General features: G+C 36.7%; 1 protein-coding gene across 1 annotated transcript in view; it reads right to left on the bottom strand.

The window, feature by feature from the left end:
• Positions 1-24,759, bottom strand: part of RYR2 (ryanodine receptor 2) — a 755,069-nt gene that overhangs the window by 409,452 nt on the left and 320,858 nt on the right. The window contains exons 6-10 of the mRNA XM_055308992.1: positions 19,639-19,713; positions 16,644-16,722; positions 13,514-13,626; positions 6,011-6,110; positions 5,216-5,312 (exon numbers count right to left, since the gene is read on the bottom strand). Of these exons, the coding sequence (XP_055164967.1) occupies positions 5,216-5,312; positions 6,011-6,110; positions 13,514-13,626; positions 16,644-16,722; positions 19,639-19,713 (464 nt within the window). The remainder of the gene's footprint in view (positions 1-5,215; positions 5,313-6,010; positions 6,111-13,513; positions 13,627-16,643; positions 16,723-19,638; positions 19,714-24,759) is intronic.

The raw sequence follows: 24,759 nt of genomic DNA, 5'->3' as shown, positions 1-24,759 counted from the left end.
TTTATCCATTTTAAAATGCAGTAACTTTAAAATATGGCATACTTAATTCAGTTAGTGCATATTTAATGCATAAGTGTGTGTACACATAAAGAAAATGCCTTTGCTGACATTTTATTACTCTCCACATAAAAATGGACAAAAGTAATATGATGTAATCCAGAGACAGAATCTAGGGCAGAAAATACTCCCTATATAAAATATGTCATGCTTGAAATGAAAATTGGTAATCAAATTTCAAGCCTCCAGAATGAAAGCTTATTTTTAGTCAATAATTAAAACACTATGTTGCATCTGACAAATCCCTGTTTCTCCTTAATATATTTTCTCACTATCTGAAGAGTCTGAGTAAGAATGAAGATAAGAAAATACAATTTAAAGCTAATGCTCAAAGTATCTCTCCCTTTCACCCAAATGCTCACAACCTCTATATATTTATAGATTTTCACTGTTATTACACAAGTTGCATGCCAGTGATCTTAGAACCACAGGTTTTCCCAGAAAAAAAAAAATCTCAAGACATTAAAATAAATCTATAGTGCTGCTGAATTTCATAAGAAATGTCAGAACTCAATCCAAAATTCAAGATGAGCAAGAAGAGTGGCGAAAACTATGAATTTATTAAACTTGGGTAGGGCCTCATTCACCCGTTTAATTCCACTTAACTGAATGGGACACTGTATGCTCTTCGTTCTAAGCGTTTTTATTAATAACTCTCATGAGAATGCTAAGTAATCACTTACACATACAAATCTAAATGTGAAGAGGAAATTAAAGATATCTCCATTGGTCTCTAGCAGTATAAAACCCATCATCGAACCGCATCTTCAATTGCTACGATTATAGTTGAGTTAGCGGGAGGAGACATGGGCAGATGGACCAAGCCAATCAAGAACAGAGCATTTAGGACCAAAAATGTTCCTAACTTGCAAGTAGCTGTTAATGCTGGCCATCTCCCTATTTCCACTGCTTTTTTTTTTTTAATTTTTTTTTATGATAGTCACACACAGAGAGAGAGAGAGAGAGAGAGAGAGGCAGAGACATAGGCAGAGGGAGAAGCAGGCTCCATGCACCGGGAGCCCGATGTGGGATTCGATCCTGGGTCTCCAGGATCATGCCCTGAGCCAAAGGCAGGCGCTAAACCACTGCCACCCAGGGATCCCTCCACTGCTTCTTAAATCTGGTTTGACCTTAATCCTTTGACTTTTATAGCATGACACAATTAATGAGCATAAGCAGATCACAAGTATGTCCAAGAGCTGTAAAGTAAAAGAAATTTTTATGTATTTCCCTGGAAATTCTCCAGCTTTCAAGTTGGAGATCCAAAGGTCAAATTATTTTTGCTTCTTTTATTTATTTATTTTTTTAATTAAAATCAAGATATAGGGATGCCTGGGTAGCTCAGTGGTTGAGTGTCTGCCTTTGGCTCAGGTTGTGATCCTGATTGGTCCTGGGATTGAGTCCCATGTTGAGTTCCCCATGGAGAGTCTGCTTCTCCCTCTGCCTGTGTTCTCTGCCTCTGTGTGTCTCTCATGAATAAATAAATAAAATCTTTTTTTTTAAAAAAAATCAAGGTATATATTCCCAGGTTATCATGATGTTTTCCTCCCTCAGTACAGATTCATATCCATTCATATCCATTAACTCTGCTTTCAGGTTGAGATGTCCTTAGTCTCTTAAAGTCATCTAAGGAACTGAAATGACTACAGGTAAGAGATGAAAGAGATACAGAAATTTGTATATCATGATAATTAAGGAGATCGGAAATAACAGAGGGTTCTGTGAATGTAAAATTTAGGAAATTATTTTTATCATTACATGCAAATAAATGCCCAGTCTCACTATTTAATCAGGGCAAATTAACTCTCCTTTCTGGAGCAACACCTCAGGCTCCTGCTGCCTACTTCCGACTCATTTTCTCCCCTGAGTCAGGATCTGACATCTGTTAAAACTTAAGTTTACCTGTGTCAATATTCTGTACAAAGAGCACAAACAGATGTGTTCTTACTGACATTACTCCCTAGAAAGAGCTGTGATATGCTGAACTGAATATATATTGAGATTGACACAGAAATTAACATTAAATCAAGGATGATATGAGAAAGGACAGACTTCAGCAGGTATGCAATGGGAAAGTGGGTCCAGAAGAAAATTAAAATACCTTTGAAATGGCCCCTAGTTTTCTCTGCAGTAACAACCAGCTGCCTACAGAATCAGTAGAAAAATCCGCTCTATAAATGCCACGTTCAAGTAAACATCTACTGAATGTACAGGTTCTCTCATGTCCAGGAGTGATGGAAAACTGTACTCATTGCCATTGAGCTCAGCTGAGGAAATCTGGGGCCCATCTGACACTGAATATTCTCATCTGAGAATGCAAACATTCACCTATTAAAACAAAAACTATGCTCACCCATTTCTAGCTTCTGAACCTTGGCAAGAATCAGGAACACTTCCTCATCCCACACCTACTCCATTCAAGTCAAAGAAGAGATTTTCTTTTTTTTTTTTTTTTTAAGATTTTATTTATTTATTCATGAGAGAGAGAGAGGCAGAGACACAGGCAGAGGGAGAAGCAGGCTCCATGCTGGGAGTCCACCACAGGACTTGATCCCAGGAATCCAGGATCAAGCCCTGGACCAAAGGCAGGCGCTAAACTGCTGAGCCACCCAGGGATCCCCAAGAGGATTTTCTTTTATCTAGTTTAGCCTCTTCTCCAAAGCCTATGCTCCATTAAGCTTTCATGCACGTGCCTGGGGTCCCTGAAAATGTTTCCCAATCTGACTAAAGGCTGCTCTTCTGTCTAAATAATAATGACAGCGACAACAAAATCTGTTGATCTCTTAATATGCATTGAGTATTCTACACGCCTTTTCTTACTGAAAAGAAAGAAACAATCCCACAGAGCAGCAGCTAGTATTTAAGTTGCACTGTACAGAGAAGCCAAGCAATGTTTAAAGAAATTCAGTCACCTGCATGAGTCCTACAAAGAAGTGGCAGAGCTAAGCCCCAAATCCAGGGCTGCCTAGCTCCAGAGCCCATTTCCTTAACTATAACTCTCTCAATTGTCTATAGAAAGGATAGAAAGGCCCTGAGATCATTTAAGTGTTTCATGTAACAAATCAGGAAAGAAAGATCTCAAAGAGTACACCAAGACCTGTTTTTGCTCCTATATCTATATAAACATATCATAGCATTTAACACATCTGTCCTCCAATCCTGCTTTGGCTTCCATGACTCACTTCCCTGGTTCTCAACTTAACCATCAGGCTGACTCTTCTTCACCCATCCACATTTAAATGTCAGCACTCTCTGGGATTCCACCCTTGGCCTCCTCGCTCATTAGTCTATCTGAGGTTTTGCAGCCTTTTTAAAGCAATGCCCAAATTGATAAACACATTCCCCTAATCCTAACTCCACTTTCCCTACTTCAGACCCTCATTCCTTCAACTATCCCCTGGGTGTTTGGGATTTAGATGCAAGCCAATTTTGTCTACGTAAAAGACAAAAATTTCAATTTCCTGCTGGGTGTCCCACAAACCCTCTGGATTCACCAGAGTCCAAACTTTAACTCAATCCTTAGTATGAAATAAGGATCCTACAACCCTAAGCACCATCTCTCTTCTCTACAGTCAGAAACACCAGGACAAAAAAAAAATTTAAAAAAATTAAAAATTTAAAAAATTAAAAAAATTAAAAATAAATACATACATACATACATACATAAATACATAAATACATAAATATAAAAGAAACACCAAGACACCCTGGATCAGATACATTCCTCACAGTCCATACTAGGTTCATTCCTAAACCAGTCAATCTGACCTAAAATGTCTCTGGTCCAGGTATCCTTCTCCATTCTGATGACCACTCTCTGGATGAAGTTTCTCCCTTCCTCTCACACGAATGCCTAAAAACAGCCCTGTCCTGGTGGGTTTCCCTGATTTGGACTCTCATCTTTGAGCCAAGCTTCTCCTGCCCATCAGACCTCCCTTTTCCTTTACAAGAGACCTGACCATTTCATCCCTACACCATGCTCCTTCCTAACTACCTCAGAGTAAAAGCCAGCCCATGAGAATGGCACCAAGGATCCTTCAAAAGCTGACGACACTGGTCTCTCTTACCACCTTGAATTCCATCCTTCCCCTGGTCACTCTGGATGAACTGCTCTTCTCAGAACACACTGCCAGCCCAAGTCTTAAGTTTATTCTTCTGTTTGGAATGAATTCCTTTTGAGTTCCCTCTTGTCTTTCACACAAACCCTATCAACACCATCAACATCTTTTTCCTAACCTACTATAAGCAGTATTTTTTCTTGCCAGGATTTTCCAGGCTCTACATTTCCTCCTTCACTACAAGCCAGGCCTGCTTGATCAGAGAGGCATAGGTAATAGTCAGGTCTCCAAAGGACTTTTCTAGGATTCAACAGCTAGTTAAAATGAATATTAACTTTCTAAATGTTCTCTAAGTTACAAAAAAAATGTATAATAGTTACTTCTCTATATATGTTAATATTATGAGCAATGTCCATTAAAAAAGAGTTAAAAGCCTATAATAAACAATCCAGATAATGCCTTCTCTCACAGTAATCTATTTGTGTGTTCAACTCACTATTCACCCATTAATTCATCAAAGCAGAACACTGAAATCATCCTAAATATTTTATAGTTTTGTACTATATGTGTACATTTCCCAGTGATTCAGATGACTTCAGTCTCTACCCAATGCCAACAAATATTAATGTGAGAGAGCAACTATAATCACATAAAATATTCGGGGGAGTGGTCAATTTTATTATGTATGAAGGTAAAGTGGGAGGTAGCAGAAAAAAGGTCCCAAACTTTTGTGCCATTTGAGAACTCTGACTTTGAAACTGAATTTGGGACTAAACACTCCAAAAAGAAAATTAATCAAAACTAAGAACATTTAAGGAAGTTTTAAGTAGTTTAATGCGTTCACTCTTCCCACTCTGTTTTAGTCAATACTTCTGACCATGTTTTATTCATACAAAAATTTTTAGCAGTTCTATCAAAAGGTAATAAAAACATGTTAAATAACATAAGAAAAAACTTCTAAAGAGGCTGACACATGGATCCCTTCAGTGGAAAGAGTGTAATGGCTTACTTTCTATTATCCAAGTGGCCTGAAGAGACATACTCTTAATTAAAAAAAATTATATCAAGGCAAGGCTCAGGATGCTGGGCTTAATACCAACCTCCGCTGCTCTTCACCGTGCTCTCCCGAAGGGACAGTGAGGCATTCATCCATGTGTCCATGCAGCAACCTGAGGACGTCACCACCAATTAGATACCCTGTAAGGATTGAAATTCAGTCACATTTGAACAGTCATGGTTAGATGCCGACAGCTGGACAGATCATCTGGTCCAATCTTCTATTGTCATAAACAGAGAAACAGAAACTCAGTGAGGCTTCATTACCTGGCCAAAATCACAGAGATGAATGGTGCCACCTGCTCAGGGTTCCAAAGTCCCACAGTTAGAGATGGCCCCACTAGAAAACATGACCTCAACCTCATAAAATCCTCCATTCAACACACAAGCATGGGTAGGTTCAGATTTGAACTTGTATAACTGAGAACAATCAGAACACAAATGCAGATATTTCCCAAGAATCCTGATGCATAAACACTATTTTGATCTGGCCCTAAGTCACCCAACCATGGAAGAGGAGAAACCTCGATATTAGCCTAACTGAGCAATACCATGAGACCAAAACATGAGAGCAAATAACATCTGTAAAGGTAGCATGTAAAGCACGCACAAATAAGCAAAAGCTGAGATTATCATAAAAATAAAAACAAGATCAATCTTAATACAAACTTCACTTTTAAAGAGCAATTTAAACAAGATTCTTAAATGTCCTGTATCTGCATTCTAGAATATTCTGACACAAAATGCTTTAATTAACAATCTGCTCATTATCACAATTCCAAAGATGATTGTCAACTGTGCATGAAGGATGAGCCCTCTAATTGAAGTGGATTTTTTACCTTGGGCTGCTTCGCTTCCTGAGCTGATTGGGGCCACGCTCCAAAGAGTCTGCTGGAAAGCAGCATCCACGTGTAAGCTGCCGTTGCCATAAGACAAGTGCTGCAGGAGAGGCAAAAGGAGGTATCTCTTCAGGCTCTTTGAAGGTCTTATTACATAAGTGTTTCTGGCAGCTCAAACTTAACATTGCAGATTTGGACTTGGACATGTCCACTGAGAACATCTATTTCAATCATGTCACTGAGTAATTAAGAGACTAGCAGAAGAAAAATTAAAGTTCCTATTTGACTGTAGGTATTTTTCAACTTCATTCTAAGCCACTCATCTGAAAACACACAAACAAAACTATGAAAATAAATATGTGTTAAAACAGACTATTTTGTTCTAAAGGTTTATTGACAGACAAAACTGTACAGAGTTGTCACTTATCATTAAAATTGTAATTAAGTTTCCTACATATCATACGTGACAGTTTTTTGAAAGTGAGGTATGTAAAATCTACTGGATCAAAGTTTTAGTTTTATAGGATCCTTCGGGAACTTTTATCTGCAATTTAATATAATAGCCATTAGGTGGCAATATTTCCTTATACAAAACTGGGACAATAAATTTTCTCCAAAATTCAGATCTTACAAATTTCAGATTTTCCTTCTTAAATAGAAATGCACTATAGTAATATATTTCATATTTTTGAGTGCCATAGTATATGAGTTACCACATGATTGGTAAAGAAAAACAAAATTATGAGTACAGCTAAATGCCTTGTTCATTTTACTAATCATTACTTGGCGGCCTCTAGAACTTCAAATATATAGAGAACAACCACTTTTTCCTTAGAATCATCTCAGTAAACAACAACAGTATTCTCCAATACTTCTCCAATGCTTACAGCCTAAGCTTTTAAAGTCTTTAGCTCTCCTAGATTTTCTCCAGAAATCTCACCGTCCTAGCTAGATGAAGAGGAATCAGAGTCATGCCAATATACTCCACAGACCATAAAGAATCATATACAGACCAGAGTACTGTAAAGTTCTCTTACCTAAACATATCACTCTTAAGTCACTTGCAAAAATAGGTATTTCAATATCTTTCTCTTAGGAACAAAATCATAGAAAGTTTGATATCCGACATGTATGCAGTCATCTTACCCACAGTCTTTCCAATCAAAATTAGAAGTTTACCAGTCAATGCATCAGATTGAGCAAGCCCTTGCTCTGACCCTCTCATCTCAACCAGCTATGTGCCCGTTTACAATCTCTTAGCCGCAGCCTGTCCCACTGACACAAATCCCAGCTGAGATTTGGTTGTTCTATTTCTGACCCAATATTAAAATTCTCTATTTACAAATAAATCATATATGCACTCAGCTTCCACAACCAATAAAAATATATGTTCCTTCAGAGCAATCATCTCATGACGTAATTGTTCTGTGTATTTTTCTTTCCCCATCTCATAAGCTATTAGACACAGGTTCACACCTGTATACCTTGCAGCAAGCAGCATTGTTCATGAAGTATGTGGAGAAGCCAACCAAACCTTCAAAATCAAAGTAGTATAAGCCAAAAAAAATTTGAGGTTATTCCATAGATATTCTTATTTCAATGAGTTGAGTCAAAATGACAACACACACACACACACACACACACACAAACACACAAATCCATATGGATTTTACCATACCATGAGAAGAGGATTCAAAATACCAGTGCTTATACTTTTACTTTTGAATTTGAGTGAAAGTTCATACCATGTTATGATAAGTAGGCTACTATCATTTGTTAATTCGTCATGTTTCACTGAACATGCTATGTATGCAGCACTGAGAACACATTATCCTGAGAGTGCTTGTAACATGGAAGGGAAGGTAAAATATACACACAAAATGCTACAGGTCAGTGTTGTTTTGTTTTTTGTTTTTTTAATGTTAGATGAAATGTAATCAAAGTGATATAGGAATTGAGAAAACAGGACGCTTTAGCCAACTTAACTGGAATACACTTCGGTGCGTTGACCCCTGAGGACAGGTGACATCTACACAAGAGAGAAGGTATTTCCTAGGGGATGAGGGGCTTGAAGGGCCAGTAGGACTGTTTGGTCTGGGCCACCCATTTCTGTATTTAGAGATGCTGTTCCCGATAAGCTTATACATACAATGATTTGCACATGCGTAATAATAATGTTAATATGCTAAGTGTAGAATGCTTAAAACAGGCCAAAATCTTTATGAAACAATTTCTATTTTGTAAACCAGTTTGGAGGTTTTCATTTTTTAATATACCGGAAACCTCATATTTGGAAGTGGCCTGGACCTCACAACAGGCTGTGATAAGGGGAATGCTATGACAAAAAGTAGAGGGTATCCAAGGGGCAGAGATATGGGAACATATTGCTCAGCAGAGAGTTTCATCTGTGGGGCTCAGAGCATATATTTAGGAAGACAGTGAAAGATGGATCCACAGATAAATCTGGTTCCAGGACAAGGGACTCACACTTGACAAGGAGGAGCCACTATGTAAAAATAATGGGGTGGGGAGGAGGGTTGAGATGTAATTTTCAAATCTTATCTAAGTTAAAAGATAAGTATATCTATGAATGGACCATAAAAATACAAAAATTTCAGTTTGCTAGAGAAAAGTCCAAAAAGCATCCTTAAGATCATATTATTCCATATAAACTTATCTAGATAATGCTCATCCTTCTCAAGAAAATATCCTGGAGGCATTACTATTTTAGATGTTTCTAATTCATTTTGCTGCTTAAACAGCACAGGGAAATCTGAGAAAGAACAGGAGCAAGTCAGGCCTGTCCTATTAAATATTCAGAATGCAGTAACAATTTCAATTACTAAAACTAAGATGAGTTGTCCTTAAAGCAGAACAGATGTTGCAGAGGGTGAAAGAAAAGCTGGCCTCAGGCTGAAACATGTAACTACTCTAGAATTTACATACCATGGTAGCATCCACCCACCAGCAAAGATCACTTTGACTCCTCTGTTGATGACTCTCCAGATCTAATACCCACAGGCATCCACTGAGGATCTTGTAAAAAAATGCAGATTTGAACTCAGGAAGCGTGCAAGTGACAACCAAGGCTGCTGGTTCAAGAATGGCATTTTGAGTAACAGGACAGTTTATAATAGAAGCACAAAGTCTCAAACAGGATATTCTAAATCATCTGGCAGGAGTTCTTAACCTGAACACCACTTTGTTAACTTTTAGTTTTCCTTATTATCCTATGCATTTATTTTATGTATTTTAAAGCCTTACAATGACAAGTGGTCAATAAGCTTTCTCAGATTGCCAAAGGGGTCTATGGCACAAAAATTTTTAAGAATATCTGAATCCAACCTTTATCGAATGCATTTATTCAATACATCCATTTCTCTAAGCATAAAACATTTGGGACAAATTATCATCCAGTGACAGGGAATAGAAGTAAGCAAGACAAATCACTCTGCAAGCTTCATTTGTTTTTTTTTTCTGAGAAAAAAATGAGGGGCACAGAACAGATATGTTTTCCAAATGTAATATTCTATGCTCCCATCACCTGAGCTATGTTTTCCAAATGTAATATTCTATACTCCCATCACCTGAGCTACAGAGAGAAAAAAAAAGGCTCAGAGTAAATAAATTTTAAAAATGCATTGTTTGATGCAATAATTAGCTTGAAAATATTTATGATTGCTGTCCTTTTAGTTATCGATATTTTTATGCAACTTGAGGCAGTTCAGCAACTTATTCAATGCCATCAAAACACAAAGTAACTCTTATTAGAAATTCAGAGATGGGTAGCGGAGAGGTAGGGAAATGTTTATGAAGCCCAGAAGAGTCTTCTTTAAGCATCTGTCATCATTCTTTTGACTGTGGGGTTCTGCTCTTCCTAATTTACTTTCAGACAGTGGTTTGTTTGGCAATGTTTTCATGGATCTTATAAACAAAAAAACCCACACCTGTTTCTATAGATGGCCTAATTAAGAAAAAATTTTTTAAAAAATCTATGTCTCCAATGCAAGCAATCCAATCCATGGGTTGAAGACTTCTTTGTGCACCAGGGTTATTTCATGTCCTTCTAAACCAATAAAAATTGTTCTGTATGCTTTACCTTATTTTGTTTAGTTTGAAATAGACACAGTCAGCAATACCTACTTGGCCATGTTTTCTCTACTTTAAATTTTTTGTGTCTCCTATATTTAAGCTGCTTTGCCCAAGTCTTCTTTAAAAGAAAAACTAAGTAGTTCCACTATGAGCAAAGGCATTTTTCCCACTCTTGGCTATCTCTGAAATGAGGATTAAGATATCATTCCATATTAGAATATGAAACAGCCAGATGAGAAGACAGTATTTGGATGAGTGGTTTATAACCATTTCTAGAGATAAGACACTTTATTCGCAGGAAATCATGTGCAGAAATCCAGCATGGAAACAGAGGAGGGCAGAGCCCGGGGCTCCCAGTGCCCAGCACAGCACTCTTTTCCATCCATGAGTCACCTCTGCAGAGCACAGGATGAAAATCAGGCCTTTAAAGCCCATTTTAGCCAGTTAGCACCCCAACATTTATGAGCTATATTAGAATACCAAATGCACATTTCGATAGCTTAACCTCAGCTTAACTGTCACAGTTAGTGGACAGAAAACAGATCAAAGGTCAATATAGACACTCATGACCAAAAGTTACAAATCCAAGGACTTGAAATTTATAGTAGTTTTAACTAACGTGTGTTCAGCCAAAGTTCTTGTTTACTTCTAAGCACATCAGCAACTTCCCACAATGTGAATCTGGCTTTCCATGATAGACCTTTACCTAAAATCTACTCTACTACTCCCTTCACTGCTCTCTTTCCAACCTTTTCTCTTTCTTTTCTGGTTCAATATCTGCCCTTTCCTTAACCATTCTTAGTAAATACAAACTTCCCAGGTAAATAGTGGTTAGTGACTCATAAGCAATTCTTCAATGTACCATTCACAAAGCTACAAGTCTTGCGTGGATCAAAGCATTTAATCCTCTCAACGTCCCTTGTGAGCTGGGTTCTTTATTATCATCACACTGCAGATGAAGAAACTGAAGAGTTTTAGGAAGTTATATGATTGGCCCAGGCTCATACTTACCAGGCCTTCCACCAATAAACAAATATACAGACACAGAGAGCCCAATCTTAGTTATCCAGTTTCAGTATGTGGATTATTCCAACTACCATATTCCCAAGTCCCTTTCACCCCTTCACTTCTTGCCTATATGCCACTTTCTCTAGATCTTTCTAATCAACCACCATGGCAATTTGGGATAATAATGAACCATCTCCATATCCTTTGCCCATAATGTAAACTGTGACACTTACTGCTTTGTAATATTCTCATACAGTTTCACATGTGTTTGGTTCATTTCTTCCACTCATTATCTGAGGGTGGAAACCATGTGCCATGTACCCTTGGTCCTTCCTGTGGTTTCTACAACATGCTAGGTGCATAGAGATGAACAGTAAAAGCAGTGACTTCATTACCAAATGAAAATGAAACCGGAACAGTCAGGTTAGCCATCGTTTGTAGCTCTCTAAAATATTACCAGAAAAGGAACTTGCATAAATTGGCTAAAATGCAGCTTGAAAAGAAATTGTGAATTTCATTAATCTTGAGGTTTATTAATTTCTAAAGGCAAAAGAAGGTGAACCTCATGCATTATGATTATTGCTATTATGTGTATAGTGCTTTTTCAATCAAACCATATTCAAATTCATTATGTTATTGCTTCATCCCAGGAACCTTGTGTTAAGTATTTTGCAAGGGAGAAAGCCAGAACTCCAGGGATTAAGTGACTCTCTAAGACATGTGGTGGGAGAATTGATGCTAGAAGCCCTCACCCCTGTAAGATTGCGAGTTTTCTACTCCTTTGGTGCATAACGATGACATTATGTCAAGTAAACTCTGCCATGGAGTGTGAAGTACAAGTCATACAGCAAAAAACGTGAACAGTTATGCTAAAATCAAAATAAGATATGTGTATCTTTAAAAGTGTGCACGGATTATTTTTAGCTTCTATTGGTCTCCATGTAAAACTACAAGTGAAAATGTCTGTCTCCTGATCAAGATGTACAGCATTTTCATACAGCATTTTAAAAAGCATAGGCATACAGCAAGTGCTTAATAAATGCTTATTTCACAAGCTGACACACTTGTATTTTCCTAGAAATGTGGATGATGCCGGTTTCCACCTGCACTGGTTACAAAGCAAAACGAGAGACATGCTCCAGGCCTCCTTTTAGCCAGGCAATGCTAGATGTTCCATTTAACTTAACACTCCATGTCAGTTACACGAACACTGTTCCATCATTTCCCTGTCTTCATCATTACTTCCTTCCACAGAGTAAGTAAAACTAAACTGTTCTCACTTCAAAATTGGAATTAAATGTTTTGGTAAGCAAAAACTGACTTCCCATACCCCCAAATCCCCACTAATTCCATGTTCATAGAGCAAGGAGTGCCAACTACCTACTTAATTCTAAATCAAGAACACACAAATAATATTTTGATTTATGGCTGTCAGAAGACACTTTCTATAAACCGGTGTCTGCTTAACTGAAACCATGTTTTACTTCTGATTTTTATTTCAATCATCATCCATTATGATGTTTGGAATTTTTCATAGAAATATTCATGTAAAGTTTATAATACCCCATTTAATTTTGAATTACTTTTTAAAGAATATTTAAGTCTTCTCTACACCCAAAGTGGGGTTTGAACTCATAGCCCCAGGATTAAGAGTCACATGTTTTACCAACTGAGTCAACCAAGCATTGCTGTTTGTCTGACTACTTTTCCAACCTTAAAATAAAAAGAATATTTTGCACTGGGGTCCTTCACGCTCCCATTGATTTCACTCTTCTGCGAATATGATTATTCTTTAGCAAAAATACAATCTACTAAGTACATTAAATCAAACATATAATGGCCTTGCCACAAAAATAAAATACACCTTCAAAGATCAAACAAACTTCTTTTTCATTCCCCTATTTCTAATCCCTGCCCTCTGAAACAATGCTGTGTGGATGAGAGACTGGAACTGCTTTTCATTTTGCCTATTTCTCCTTTCTCACCAGGGCATGAACCTCTCCATATTTATAACCTGCTTTCATAAATGTCAAAATAGGTAATCACAAACTCATTAATATAGCCTACTTCAGCGGGCACAGAATAAGGTATGCAGAATTTTGAATTCATAATGAAACCGTGTTCACATGCCATTAATACAATAATCCAAGAACAGGTGCCATCAGGATCATGAACACACAAACTAAGCGTACAGGAAGCCTGTCTAAATAAACTTGGGAGGCCACATTTGCACAAAGGTCATATTATCCCTCTACTTATGGAGTTGTCACTCATCAAAGACAGATATGAACTTATTTCTAAGCAACTTCCCTAGATAATTTGCAATCTGTGGTTTACAGAGAAAGTTGCATTGGCCTGTGCCTTATTCTATCACCAAACACATGACCAAATGATCCCACTTACCAGGTACCTCTCAGAGGACACACTGACTAAGATGAGGTCATCTCCAACTCGAACCTTTTCTCCTTCCGACCGCTGCTTAGAGGCAGGGTGAATAGTCCACCAGCAAGCCTCACCTGCAGGATGAGCATAAAGAGATACCTCTTACTTTAAAATCAATTCTTTGCCAGTGCCCCCAAAATAAAAAAGAGCGATAAAATAAGGCTTACAAATCAGCCTCCTGAAAATAAATAAAATGTTCTGTCCGACACAGCTTCCAGAAGTTTGAGATTTACTGCAAGTTCATCTCACAGACCATGAAAATCAAAAGGCTTAGGCCAAATTAGCTTAGGATAAAGACATATTGAAATGCAAAGATTCTTTCCATGGAATCCAGTTGTGGCATTTTGCAAAGTTTGGTGTCTCTCCCCTCTACTAAGAGTTGCTGTAAGGATATTTATTTACCCCATAGGCCAAATTTACCAGTCATGCTCATCTTACTGCATTCTTTATATAATCACATGCTCATTGCTCTCTGTACTAACATCTAGTTTTCTGGCACATGATTTTCAAAAGGACTTGGGGTGTTGTAATGCAAAAATTGTGTTACAGCTATCTTAAAACTCTGAACTCTTGTGGGATATGGATTAAAAATAGATACAAAGGGTTGTCACTGAAATTGTACTCTTCTGTGCTTTGTTTTATTCTTTAATATGTGGTAAATTTCACTAATCTAAGGGTAAAATATAAGAGAATCCTACTATGTAAGGATACATTCTAAAAATATCTGGGTACACATTAAATCAAATCATGTCTTCTAGAACAAGTCAAGCATAAGCCTCATGAGCCACATATCAATTCGGTCTCCAGTCCCATTAGCTAAGATAAAAACTTAAGCAAACCATTCTTTAATCTATCTATAGTCCCTTTTAGAGTCTAAATGTAAGTTCTATTCAAAAATGAAAATAGTTTTTCAGTGATATCTGTTATCTAATACTTATTCTGCCCCTGTGACCAGCTTTATTATTTTTCCCTAACACGTAATGTTTTCTTCTTTACTAATTCCCCAATGTCAGAATTTAAGTTCCATAACCCTATGTTTTGTTCGCTGGGTTTTCCTCATCTCCTACTAGCATACTGTAGGCACTAAAATAAAAATTCACTTTGCATAAATGTGTAAATTAATTACCCAATAACATTTCTTAAGCATTCTTACAACCAGTATGCCTTCCCCCTGAGATGCTTTTTCTTTTTTTTTTTTTTTAAGATTTTGTTTATTTATTCATGAGAGACACACAGAGAGAGAGGCAGAGACACAGGCAGAGGGAGAAGCAGGCAGAGGGAGAAGCAGGCTCCATGCAGGGAGCCTGACATAGGACTCGATCCCAGGTCTCTAGGATTATGCCCTGGGCTGAAGACAGTGCTAAACCACTGAGCCATTCAGGCTGCCCCTGAGATGCTTTTCTTACATGAACCACAGTCTTATTTGAATGTCATCTTACAGGATCTGTTATTCATTCAATTCACATTTTCAGAGTTGCAGGGAATTTTCATTCATTCACTCAAACATTTACAAAGCTCCCACTATTGGTTAACCATTTCTTTAGTAGCTGGGGGGATACATCAATCAACAAGGAAGAAAAGTCATCTGCCTTTTTTAGTATGATCAAGGCAGGCACATAACAAAAAATACAGTAATTCAGCAATTCAGAAAAAGTAAAAAGCATAATAGGGTTGGACATGGGGGAGGGACTGCCTTATTTTGTTGTTTTGACTGTTACATAATCGTCTCAATATATGAAAACAAATTACAGATCCTGCATGTCCTTTACTCCTTTTGAGAGAGAAAACTGAAGACTTTTTCACACAACTGATGCTGAAGTAAATGGAAAGAGAAAAATTTTTAAAATGAGTAAAAACACAGAGGAATGACTGAGCTGCTATAAAATGAAATAAAAATCCAAACAGTATTTATCTTGCAGTGCCTGGGTGCCTCAGTTGGTTAAATGACCAACTCTTGGTTTCAGCTCAGGTCAGGATCTCAGGGTAAGCATGGGGCTCCATGCTCAGCAGGTAATCTGCTTCTCCCTCTCCCTCTGCCAGCACCTCTAAGATAAATAAATAAAATTTAAAAAAAAAAACAACAAAACCAGTATTTATCTTTTTGGTGCCTAGGATTCTGGAATTTGTCAAGCATGGTGATATGTTGGTCTATTAACGGTTAATTAGGTTAGTAAGTGTTACTTTATTCTTAGCCATTTTTTGTCTGTGAAAAATTTAGAGTATGGGAAATTAGGAAGGAGGAAGGAGACACTTGACGGGATGAGCACTGGGTGTTATTCTGTATGTTGGTAAATTGAACACCAATAAAAATTAATTTATAAAATAAAAAAAAAAAAAAAAAAGGAAGGAGGAAGGAAGGTGGTAGGTGTGATAGCTTGATCCCACCCGTGAAAGGAACTGCTGAGTAGGATGTGGTCTATTTCCCTTTTTTTTTTCTACTTGGTTTTTTATTTATTTTTTATTCCAAAAGTCATGCATGCTCATTGTAAAAGATTAAATAAATCACACTGTACAGGAGGTATATAAAGTGTAAAGTCCTCATAGCACTGAGAACAGAAACATAAATAGAGCCTATGTCCTATTTCAATTCTCTGAAAAGATAAATGTGTTAATGTATACATTTTTTGTTTCAAAATACAAAAATACACTGGTATTTGGAAATATAGGCCTTTGGACAGAGCAATGAAGCCGACTTTCATTTCCTCCCTTTTATGCTTGACTGCTGACGTTGAGTAAGATACATTTATTTGACTTAAAATATTTTTAAGGTAAAAGATGTGCAGTAATATTTCATGAACTGATCCATGCACACTAATATGGTCAACAGCCAGTAATGTATGTAATAAGCATTGTTTTTCTATCCAAGTCCCTAAAAAGAATAAGGTTCGAGGTATACTTTGAACATAAAGCAACAGGAACAGTATACTTCCTCCTTCTACTAAAAACTTTCCTTTAAAGGTCATTCGGTTTTTCCCTGACTCCATCCATAAGAACATTTATCTAACGTATCTCTGTGTCCTATCACTTCTTCCAGTCCAAGCCCTGCCATGCCCTCACTAAATACAGCCTCACTGGTGACCAAAGTGCTCACCTGTTGTGTCCTCTTGCAAGCCAACATCAAAGGCCAGTTTATCAGTTGAAGACCGGGAGGTGGAGAGGCAGCACAGATACTAAAAGATACAGAATCAGTAGTTGTCACTAAACATTTATAATCCTATGGGAGTCTAATTCTGACGCATAGTTTGGTATCAGTAAACCTCTATCAATCTTTTTCTTCATATCTGGATGCTTCTGTGCAGAACCCAGGTTTTTCATCGTCTGAGGTAGAACAACACTTATGCAGCAGTCTTTAGGAGCAATGTTCTAAAGGAGATGAACTCTTTTTCCCTCTCCCTCATGAAAAGACTAAGGAAATGTGTTCTGCCAGGAAAAGAAGAAACATAACTGGGTATATGTTTGTATGTCTCTCACTTCATGGATATTCATGATCATAAGCAAAAGTACAACCTGATCTGACAGTTGGAAATCTCTCTTCCAAACAGAAATTTGAAAACTATTCACTCTCATCTCCTAGTTTTGTTTTCATTTTTAAGTTTTTATTCTCTGAAATCCATCTGGAATTTATTTTGGCGCACAGCATGTCACCTCACTGCAGTGAGGTTTTATCGTGTGTGTGTGTGTGTGTGTGTGTGTGTGTGTGTTTCTCCAAGAACAACTGAATTATTGCAACACCATCATCGCCTTAAATCTCCCCTCCTCTTTCAGTTTCCCTAATTGTATGTCCTTGCACATAAAGTTTCAGATAATTTGTCAGTTCAACTCCATTAACCTCCATCCCAAACTCCAAAATCTTGTTAGCTGGTATAAGAATGAGGACCCAAGGATGAATGCAGTATGAGGTCAAGATACACTACAATCTATAGCAAACAAGTGTTCGATCCACAAGAACAGGAGCCCTGCAAAGAGTACTCAGAGACAATTCAGGCATTGAGCAAGCCTAGATCTCCCAGAGTCACTGGACCAATAATGTAAAGCCTAGAAAATTCTTATTGTGTAATTGGTCCATCCATCTCGGCAGGTGTCTGTAAGTGTGAGGAGGAAGGAAATGAACAAATCAGGGGATAGATGTGCTGGCATATTAAGTGGAAGTCAGTGCTATGGGGATACAAAATCAAATTGACCTGTAGATTCCAATTTCTGTCTTTTGACTGCAAACCACTGGCTCTCAGAGTTATAGAAAAGATACTTCGGGGGTCCTCAAACATTGTTCTTAGTCACTGTAGGAATAGGAGTTTAACCTTGAGAAAGGCTGCCCATGGTGGTACCTGAGGTTTTCTGCCTTTATCCTGTTAAAGTTCTCTGTGATATTTGCAATAATATTACAATACTAGGCACTGCAACTATTAACATGTATTTTCTCTTCCCATAATGTTCACAGCAACTATGAGGTAGGTAATATAATTATTCCACTAAATGTTCACTAAGTTCCATGAGGACAAGGACATGACCTTATTCACTACTATATCCAGTACCTTGAACAGTGCCTAGAACACAGTAAGTGCTAAATAATATTTATTGAATAGATGAATAAAATTTTAACATGCAATTACAACCTTAAATAAGTTCAACACAGTATCCAAGGCTGAACACCATATAGGAAAGTGAGCCTGAACCTAGATCTACTGACCAAGTCCAGGATCCTAACCTTGTTTTCTTAAAACAGACCCTCTTATTTATTATTTAATGCAGTTTTTATGTTTTGATTGGTATTAGAAATAGAAGTCTTTCCATGAATTTTGAATTCATGATTGCTGTATGCAAATAGGTTGTATTTATACATTTCTCTAGTATCCAGCTACTTTATTAGAGTACATTCCTTAATTTTATTTCATATCTTGCTGTGTCAGCCAAGATTTCTAGAACATCAGATAGGTATTTTCGGTTTTATTTATTTATTTATTTGTTTGTTTGTTTGAATTAGTTTTGTCAAGAATCACTTTAGTGTTTGACAATTAAGATTGATGTTCATTACTGGTTTGACATTTATATTTTCTTTATCACTGAGAAATGAATCATCACTGCTTAGTTTTTACTAGAAATAGATGTTGAATTTTATTAGCTCCTTTTTCAGCACCTGTTAAGATGATCATAATTTTCTTATTTGATTCTATTTATATGGTGAAGCACACTAATAAAAATGGTATTAAGTCATCATTAAAATCGTATCTATACTTTTCCCATACTTCTCTTCCTATTCTTTTGAATTCTTAACCAGAATTTTAAGTCAGATATTCACATTGGTATTTGTGATTAGGATTGACAATTTTTAATATGTTTTGGGTACTGATATTGCGGCTATGCTTAGTCACCTGTTCTTGTATGATTTAAATACTACCAGAATTATCTTCATCCTAAAAGGGATAATCAATTATATTATGCTTCCAAATGCTGGGCTATTTAAATAATGTGAAAAATGCTTATGTTACAATAATATGTTTTTAAAAATCAGGAGATAAGTTTGGTTTTGTGGTAAGATCTCAATTATGTAAAAAAAAATTCTCAAGAACAGAAAAGATTACAATTTTTAAAAAGTCCCCACTTTCATTAACATGATCATAAAGAATTATCTTCTGTAATTTCCAAATTTTATAAAATGAATATGTATTGCTTTTATCACTTAATAAAGCTTTCAAAAGAATAGAATGACTATAAAAATATATAAAAGTGCAAATATATACCTAGATAGATAGACGGAAATGTATATGGATACCTATACCTATAAGGATAACCCATATTGGATACAGCTTTTTTATCTTATCAAATATTTTGTATTTGATTCTTACGCCTCCCTCCTCCTAAAATCAGTCTATTAAAAGTCACAAATGATAGAACTGAGGACTTTACAGATCATCTAAGCTAACTCTTATTTTATAAATGAGAAAATTAAAGAGGACACAAAGATATTAAAGAACACATACAATTACAGAATTCATTAATACTATCACTAGAAATACTATTACTAACATTTCCTGATGATGTATATCTAAACAGACCCTATGAGAGATGATATCCAAATGCCTACTCACCATACCACTGTAGGAATGGCGTAGCAATATGGCATGTCCATAGAGAAGTGTTCGATGACCACCACCTTGAGCAGTCTGTGTAGAAAATATAAAGGATCAACAAGAAAAAAAAAAGAGTAAACTTAACTAAGTCAGTAAAATACTCTCTTGTTATCAAGGAAAAGTTTAGTGGGAAAGCATAACATACACCTAAGCAAAGTTCTATCATAAGAATATTTAAGTTGGAGTAAGGCTATCAAGGAAATCTCTACTGTGGCTACAGTTGATCTAGACCTCAAAGAATAAACTTGATTTTGGTAATTATCATAATTTGTAATTATTTATTAGTTATTTATTGTCTGTATTTCCCATTATATTGTGACCTGCATTGGGTAGGGGCTATGGTACTTTATTCACCATCCTTTTCCAGGTTCTCAGCAAAAAAGTATGGGACACAATAAGGATTAGAAAAATACCTGCTAAATGAATGAATCTTCTTAAAACACAAAACTGATCAAATCATCTACAGGTTTAAGACTTTTATCATGCCTTCCAATTGTTTTTAAAAGAGTTCACATTTTTTTTATATGAAAGAGGCATGCTTCTCAAATTTTAGCATGCTTACAAATCACCAGGAGAACTCAGGATAGACAGTGATGATGTTAACTTGTGTATGTGGACTTTAAGAAGTGAAGAAAGTACATTAATATCTAATACTACTATACTCTTTTCACTCAGAAGATACCTCTCCCTATTGTTCCATACAATTTCTTAAAATATTTTCTTAAAATAAAAAATAATTTACATGTTATGCTCAAAAGACCACAGAATCGTTCTTAGAACAGGTATGGAAAGGTATTCAAATAAGAAAAACTGCTTTTAAAAAAAGGAGAATCACTTTTCTCATTTCCTGAGAGTAAAAGGGAAAATGCCTACTTTGCAAAAACATAGTCCTCCTCAGAACGAGGCCCTCTTTCAAAAGTACTTTCATTTTTTAATAATATGTTTGATTTAATGTGGCTAAGTTCAGTTTTATTCACCTTGTCTTATCTGAATCACTTTGATAGGAACTTGGCTTTTCATATCATACGTGGGCTCCAAAGTCATAAAATACTGCCGTGCTTGAATAACACTCGACAGTCATACCAATCAAAACAACATTTTTTAGAAATGAAAGAAAAGGCCTTAGATTTAACCCAAAGTGGCAAGTACATACATATACACATACACACAAAGACACAAATGTTCAAATTGGTGAAGCTAATGCAGATAGTGTAGTGTCTGAATTTCAACTATAGATTTTATGCAATTAGACAATTATGCATTTTACACTGTAGATTGCCTCACCACTTAAATACAAATCTATGCCACAGATTTGGATTTAGTAGAACTCCCATCAAAGTAGGCAGATAAGCCATACTAAGCTAACTTTGTTGCTTAAGAGAGCACTGTTAACACAAAGAATGCAACTTCTGTCTCAGGGTCTGCACTACTTGCCCTCTAACTTGTCATTTTAAAAGATACTATTCTGGGGCACCTGGGTGGCTCAGTGGTTGAGCATCTGCCTTCGGCTCAGGTTGTGGTCCTGGGGTCCTGGGATCTGATCCCACAACAGGGTCCCTGCATGGAGCCTGCTTCTCCCTCTGCCTGTGTCTCTGCCTCTCTCTCTGTATCACGCATGAATAAATAAATAAGATCTTTAAAAAAATTAAAATAAAAGATACCACTCTACATGACTCCAAATCAGAAAAAAAAAATGTGTAATTTCCACTCTTGAGCAGAGTGGATAACCCGTTCCATTCACAGTCAATAAACATTTGTCAAAAAAAAATTACGCATGTGAGATGTATCCAAAAAGGTACCTTAGTTCTTTTCTGTGTTTTCTGATTTGGTCAGTCATATTAGTTTGTTTTTTTTGTTGTTGTTTTTTTTTTGTTGTTGTTGTTGTTGTTGTTGTTAAATTTGGCCTGGTCCTTGCTTTCATTTAAGTGAGCAAATATTTAGGGACTATACCACTGTTGTAGGGAACTTCTGGTAGCTACCTTTAAGGTCATTCTTTCAAGGTTCTACAACACTGTGCTTATGTGGACAGTGGAATCCCCTAGAGCAATTTCAATGAGTAAAAGATCATCACTGCTGGGTGATGAATTACTTCAGTACCCCAGAACAAAATGTCCATTTTCACTTTAGTCCCCCAAACCTAAAGCATTCAGATATATGACCATATTATGCTATCAGAATCCTGCTAGGACCAACTAGATAGAAGTCCATCAAGCTCATGGAGCAGGAAGCTCAAAGCTGGCCTGCATCTCAAGATCACACATGGGAAAAGATAATCTTGGCATTTTGTGAAGTCAATATGTTACCTGTTGGTAGATACTCTACCCATATCTACTCATGGGTAGAGTAAGTAGAGCTTTCAAATGTACCAACTGAAAAAAGAAGTGGAGTGTGTGTGGGGGGGTCTTTTTCCTTTCTGTGTGTGTATGTCATTTATCTGACAATTCTCTGTCCTCCCCACTGGCCTTCCCCATTCCCCCCATTTGTACAGTACAAGCAATAAAGACACTCATTGGAAAAAAAAAGTGGGAAATGAAATTTTCTATAAGGCAAATAACCTTTCAATTCACACTAATGCCATCTATACTTCAACTAGTCCTGCTAATTCTCCAGTGAGTATTATAAGAGAGAAATACTCTGTCTATTTGTTCAAAAAGTCAGAAGTCCACCATCTGAGAGGTACAGTACACCTGATGCCAAGGGTATTATGCATAATAAGCTCATGCAATGCTTTCTTCTGCATCGAGAATGAATGTTTTCTCTGAAAATCCTATTTACTCACTCAACAATTATATACTGGATCCCATGTAGGTTCCTTCAAATATTTGCAAACTAATAGCAAAGAAAATGAAGCTTAAGAATTAATTCTTTATATTTTCTTAATGCCTCCAACTATGTGATGGATTATCAGATCCTGTTCATAAAAGTATTGCCTGAAATGTACAGCCTTTGAAGTATATTTCCAGGTGTGACTTAGGCCCTACCTGTCCCTGAAAATACAGCTGTCAATCACCACAGCCTAGCCCTATCTCTGTGGTACAATTAGTGAGCAGGCCCCAAGCAGAACTGGAATCCAGAAGTCAACTTCTGCTAGACTACTGTCCTCTCCTGTAGGTGATGGGGTCTACATGAAGGTGCTGCTGCCCTCTTAGGGAAAATAGCAACAACGAAAACATTAACAGCTATCATCTCCAAATTCTCTACATATTTCCGATGTTGGAGAGCTAGGCATCAGTTATGAAAAGGTAAAAATTGACTTTTTTTTAACATATCAATTAAAAACATGTTTTCGGTTCTGTGTGTGGGTTTGGTCTCATTACTTCTGAAATGACTGACAAGGTTAATGATACACAACAGTGTAAAAAACAAGAGCTCGTGAGCTCTAGGTGGATAAAAGAGTCCTGAGTACATTCAAACAAAATCTAAGCACCATTGCTGTATGTATTCTAAGCCAACCTCATCTCAAGATTTACACAAATTATCTTAATTTAGTATTAATAGGCATTTCTATGCCTCTAGCTGGCCAGGATCTTGCCAAAGATGTCCAATTAGAGGATCCATTTTATAAGTAAAAGCTTTTATGTAAATGCTTCTACATTTACATTTATTTAGAACAATATGTAGTCAATGGGCATAATTTATTCATCTGTTCTCCTCTGTGGGAAGGGAGACAAATTGGATCACTGTAACTACATCTGAAGTATTACTGTCAAAAAGCTTAAAATGTGAGCAGAAAAGCATAAAACATAAAACCATAATAGCAATGACTTAGATAAACTAAAGGAGTTTATAGGCACATAAAAATTACTAGCACTATGTTTCTGTTGTTTGGGTTGTCTTTTGTTGTTGTTTTGGTATTTTGTTTTGTTTTGTTTTTGGCTCTGTGTTCTTTAAATCTGTGTTTGTGTTATATATTAGTTTATTAGCATGTCTCTAGTATGGCTGCTGTTTAAAACTCTAATTTATTAACCATATAATACCTAAATATTTTATGTTTTTTGTTTTTCTAGTTTTTTTTCTGTACAGAAGTGCTATGTTAACAAATGTAGGACATTACTCATAATTCCAGGTCCTTTTATGCAAATTTTTTAATAAGTCAGACTACAGAACTTCTCTATAGCCCTTGACTGCTATGACATAACATGCCATTTTAGAAGTAAAATAGTGAAATCTTAACAGTAATGTATTATTGCAGGTAATACTTAGCTACACTGCCAAAATTTAAAACAACAGGTAACAATAAGAAATTCACATTTGAGAACTTCTTTTATTGTGTTCAGCTATTAAAGCAGAGAAGCTTTCCAGTTTACCTTCAAATACTAATAGTAAAACTTGAGAAATGAATTGTTCCAGGGAGAAAAATAGAAAAATATCTCCACGCCTAAGCTTTCATATCATCTGAAAAGGACCTAAAACTGCAAATCTGAACAGCACAAGATCAACCAGAGCCACACAGAATTACAGAGTCTGGTGTTCTGGTCAACCTATGGGTCCCCCAGTACCAGGAGATACTCCTAGTCCTGCCATCTTTAATAGCGAATCACATAACAGACTCACAGGATGACTATAATAACTAATGAGAAATCTGGCTTTGGTTCACAAAATAAATGTGTCTGACAAAGTCAATTTAACATTGTCAAGACAGCCACTTGGCACTAGATGGTTTACTTCTGATAGGGTCTTAACCAAAAGTCTCCAAGTGGCGGGGGGGAAGGGGGCGGGCACAGATCTAACATCTATTGCAGTACGAACCAACCATTGTGCCCAAGAGCAGAAATGGGCTCCCACCACAAGCAAGCATCTGTCTGTTTCGAGGAGGTTAAAATATACCTGTCCAGGTATGAAACCCACAGAAAATCATGATCGAAAGGGGGATGCCTGGATGGCTCAGCAGTTGAGCATCTGCCTTTGGCTCAGGTCGTGATCCTAGGACCAAGTCCCACCACAGAGATCCTGCTTCTCCCTTTACCTATGTCTCTGCCTCTCTCTCTCTGTGTCTCTCTCATGAATAAATAAATAAAATCTTTTAAAAAAAATAATGATTGAAAGGTTAAAGCTGAAGAAAATTCAGCATCTCTTCCC

Source organism: Nyctereutes procyonoides, unplaced genomic scaffold (genome assembly GCF_905146905.1).
Source record: "Nyctereutes procyonoides isolate TBG_1078 unplaced genomic scaffold, NYPRO_anot_genome, whole genome shotgun sequence".
Lineage (NCBI taxonomy): Eukaryota > Metazoa > Chordata > Mammalia > Carnivora > Canidae > Nyctereutes > Nyctereutes procyonoides.
This window is presented reverse-complemented; position numbering and strand designations above follow the sequence as displayed.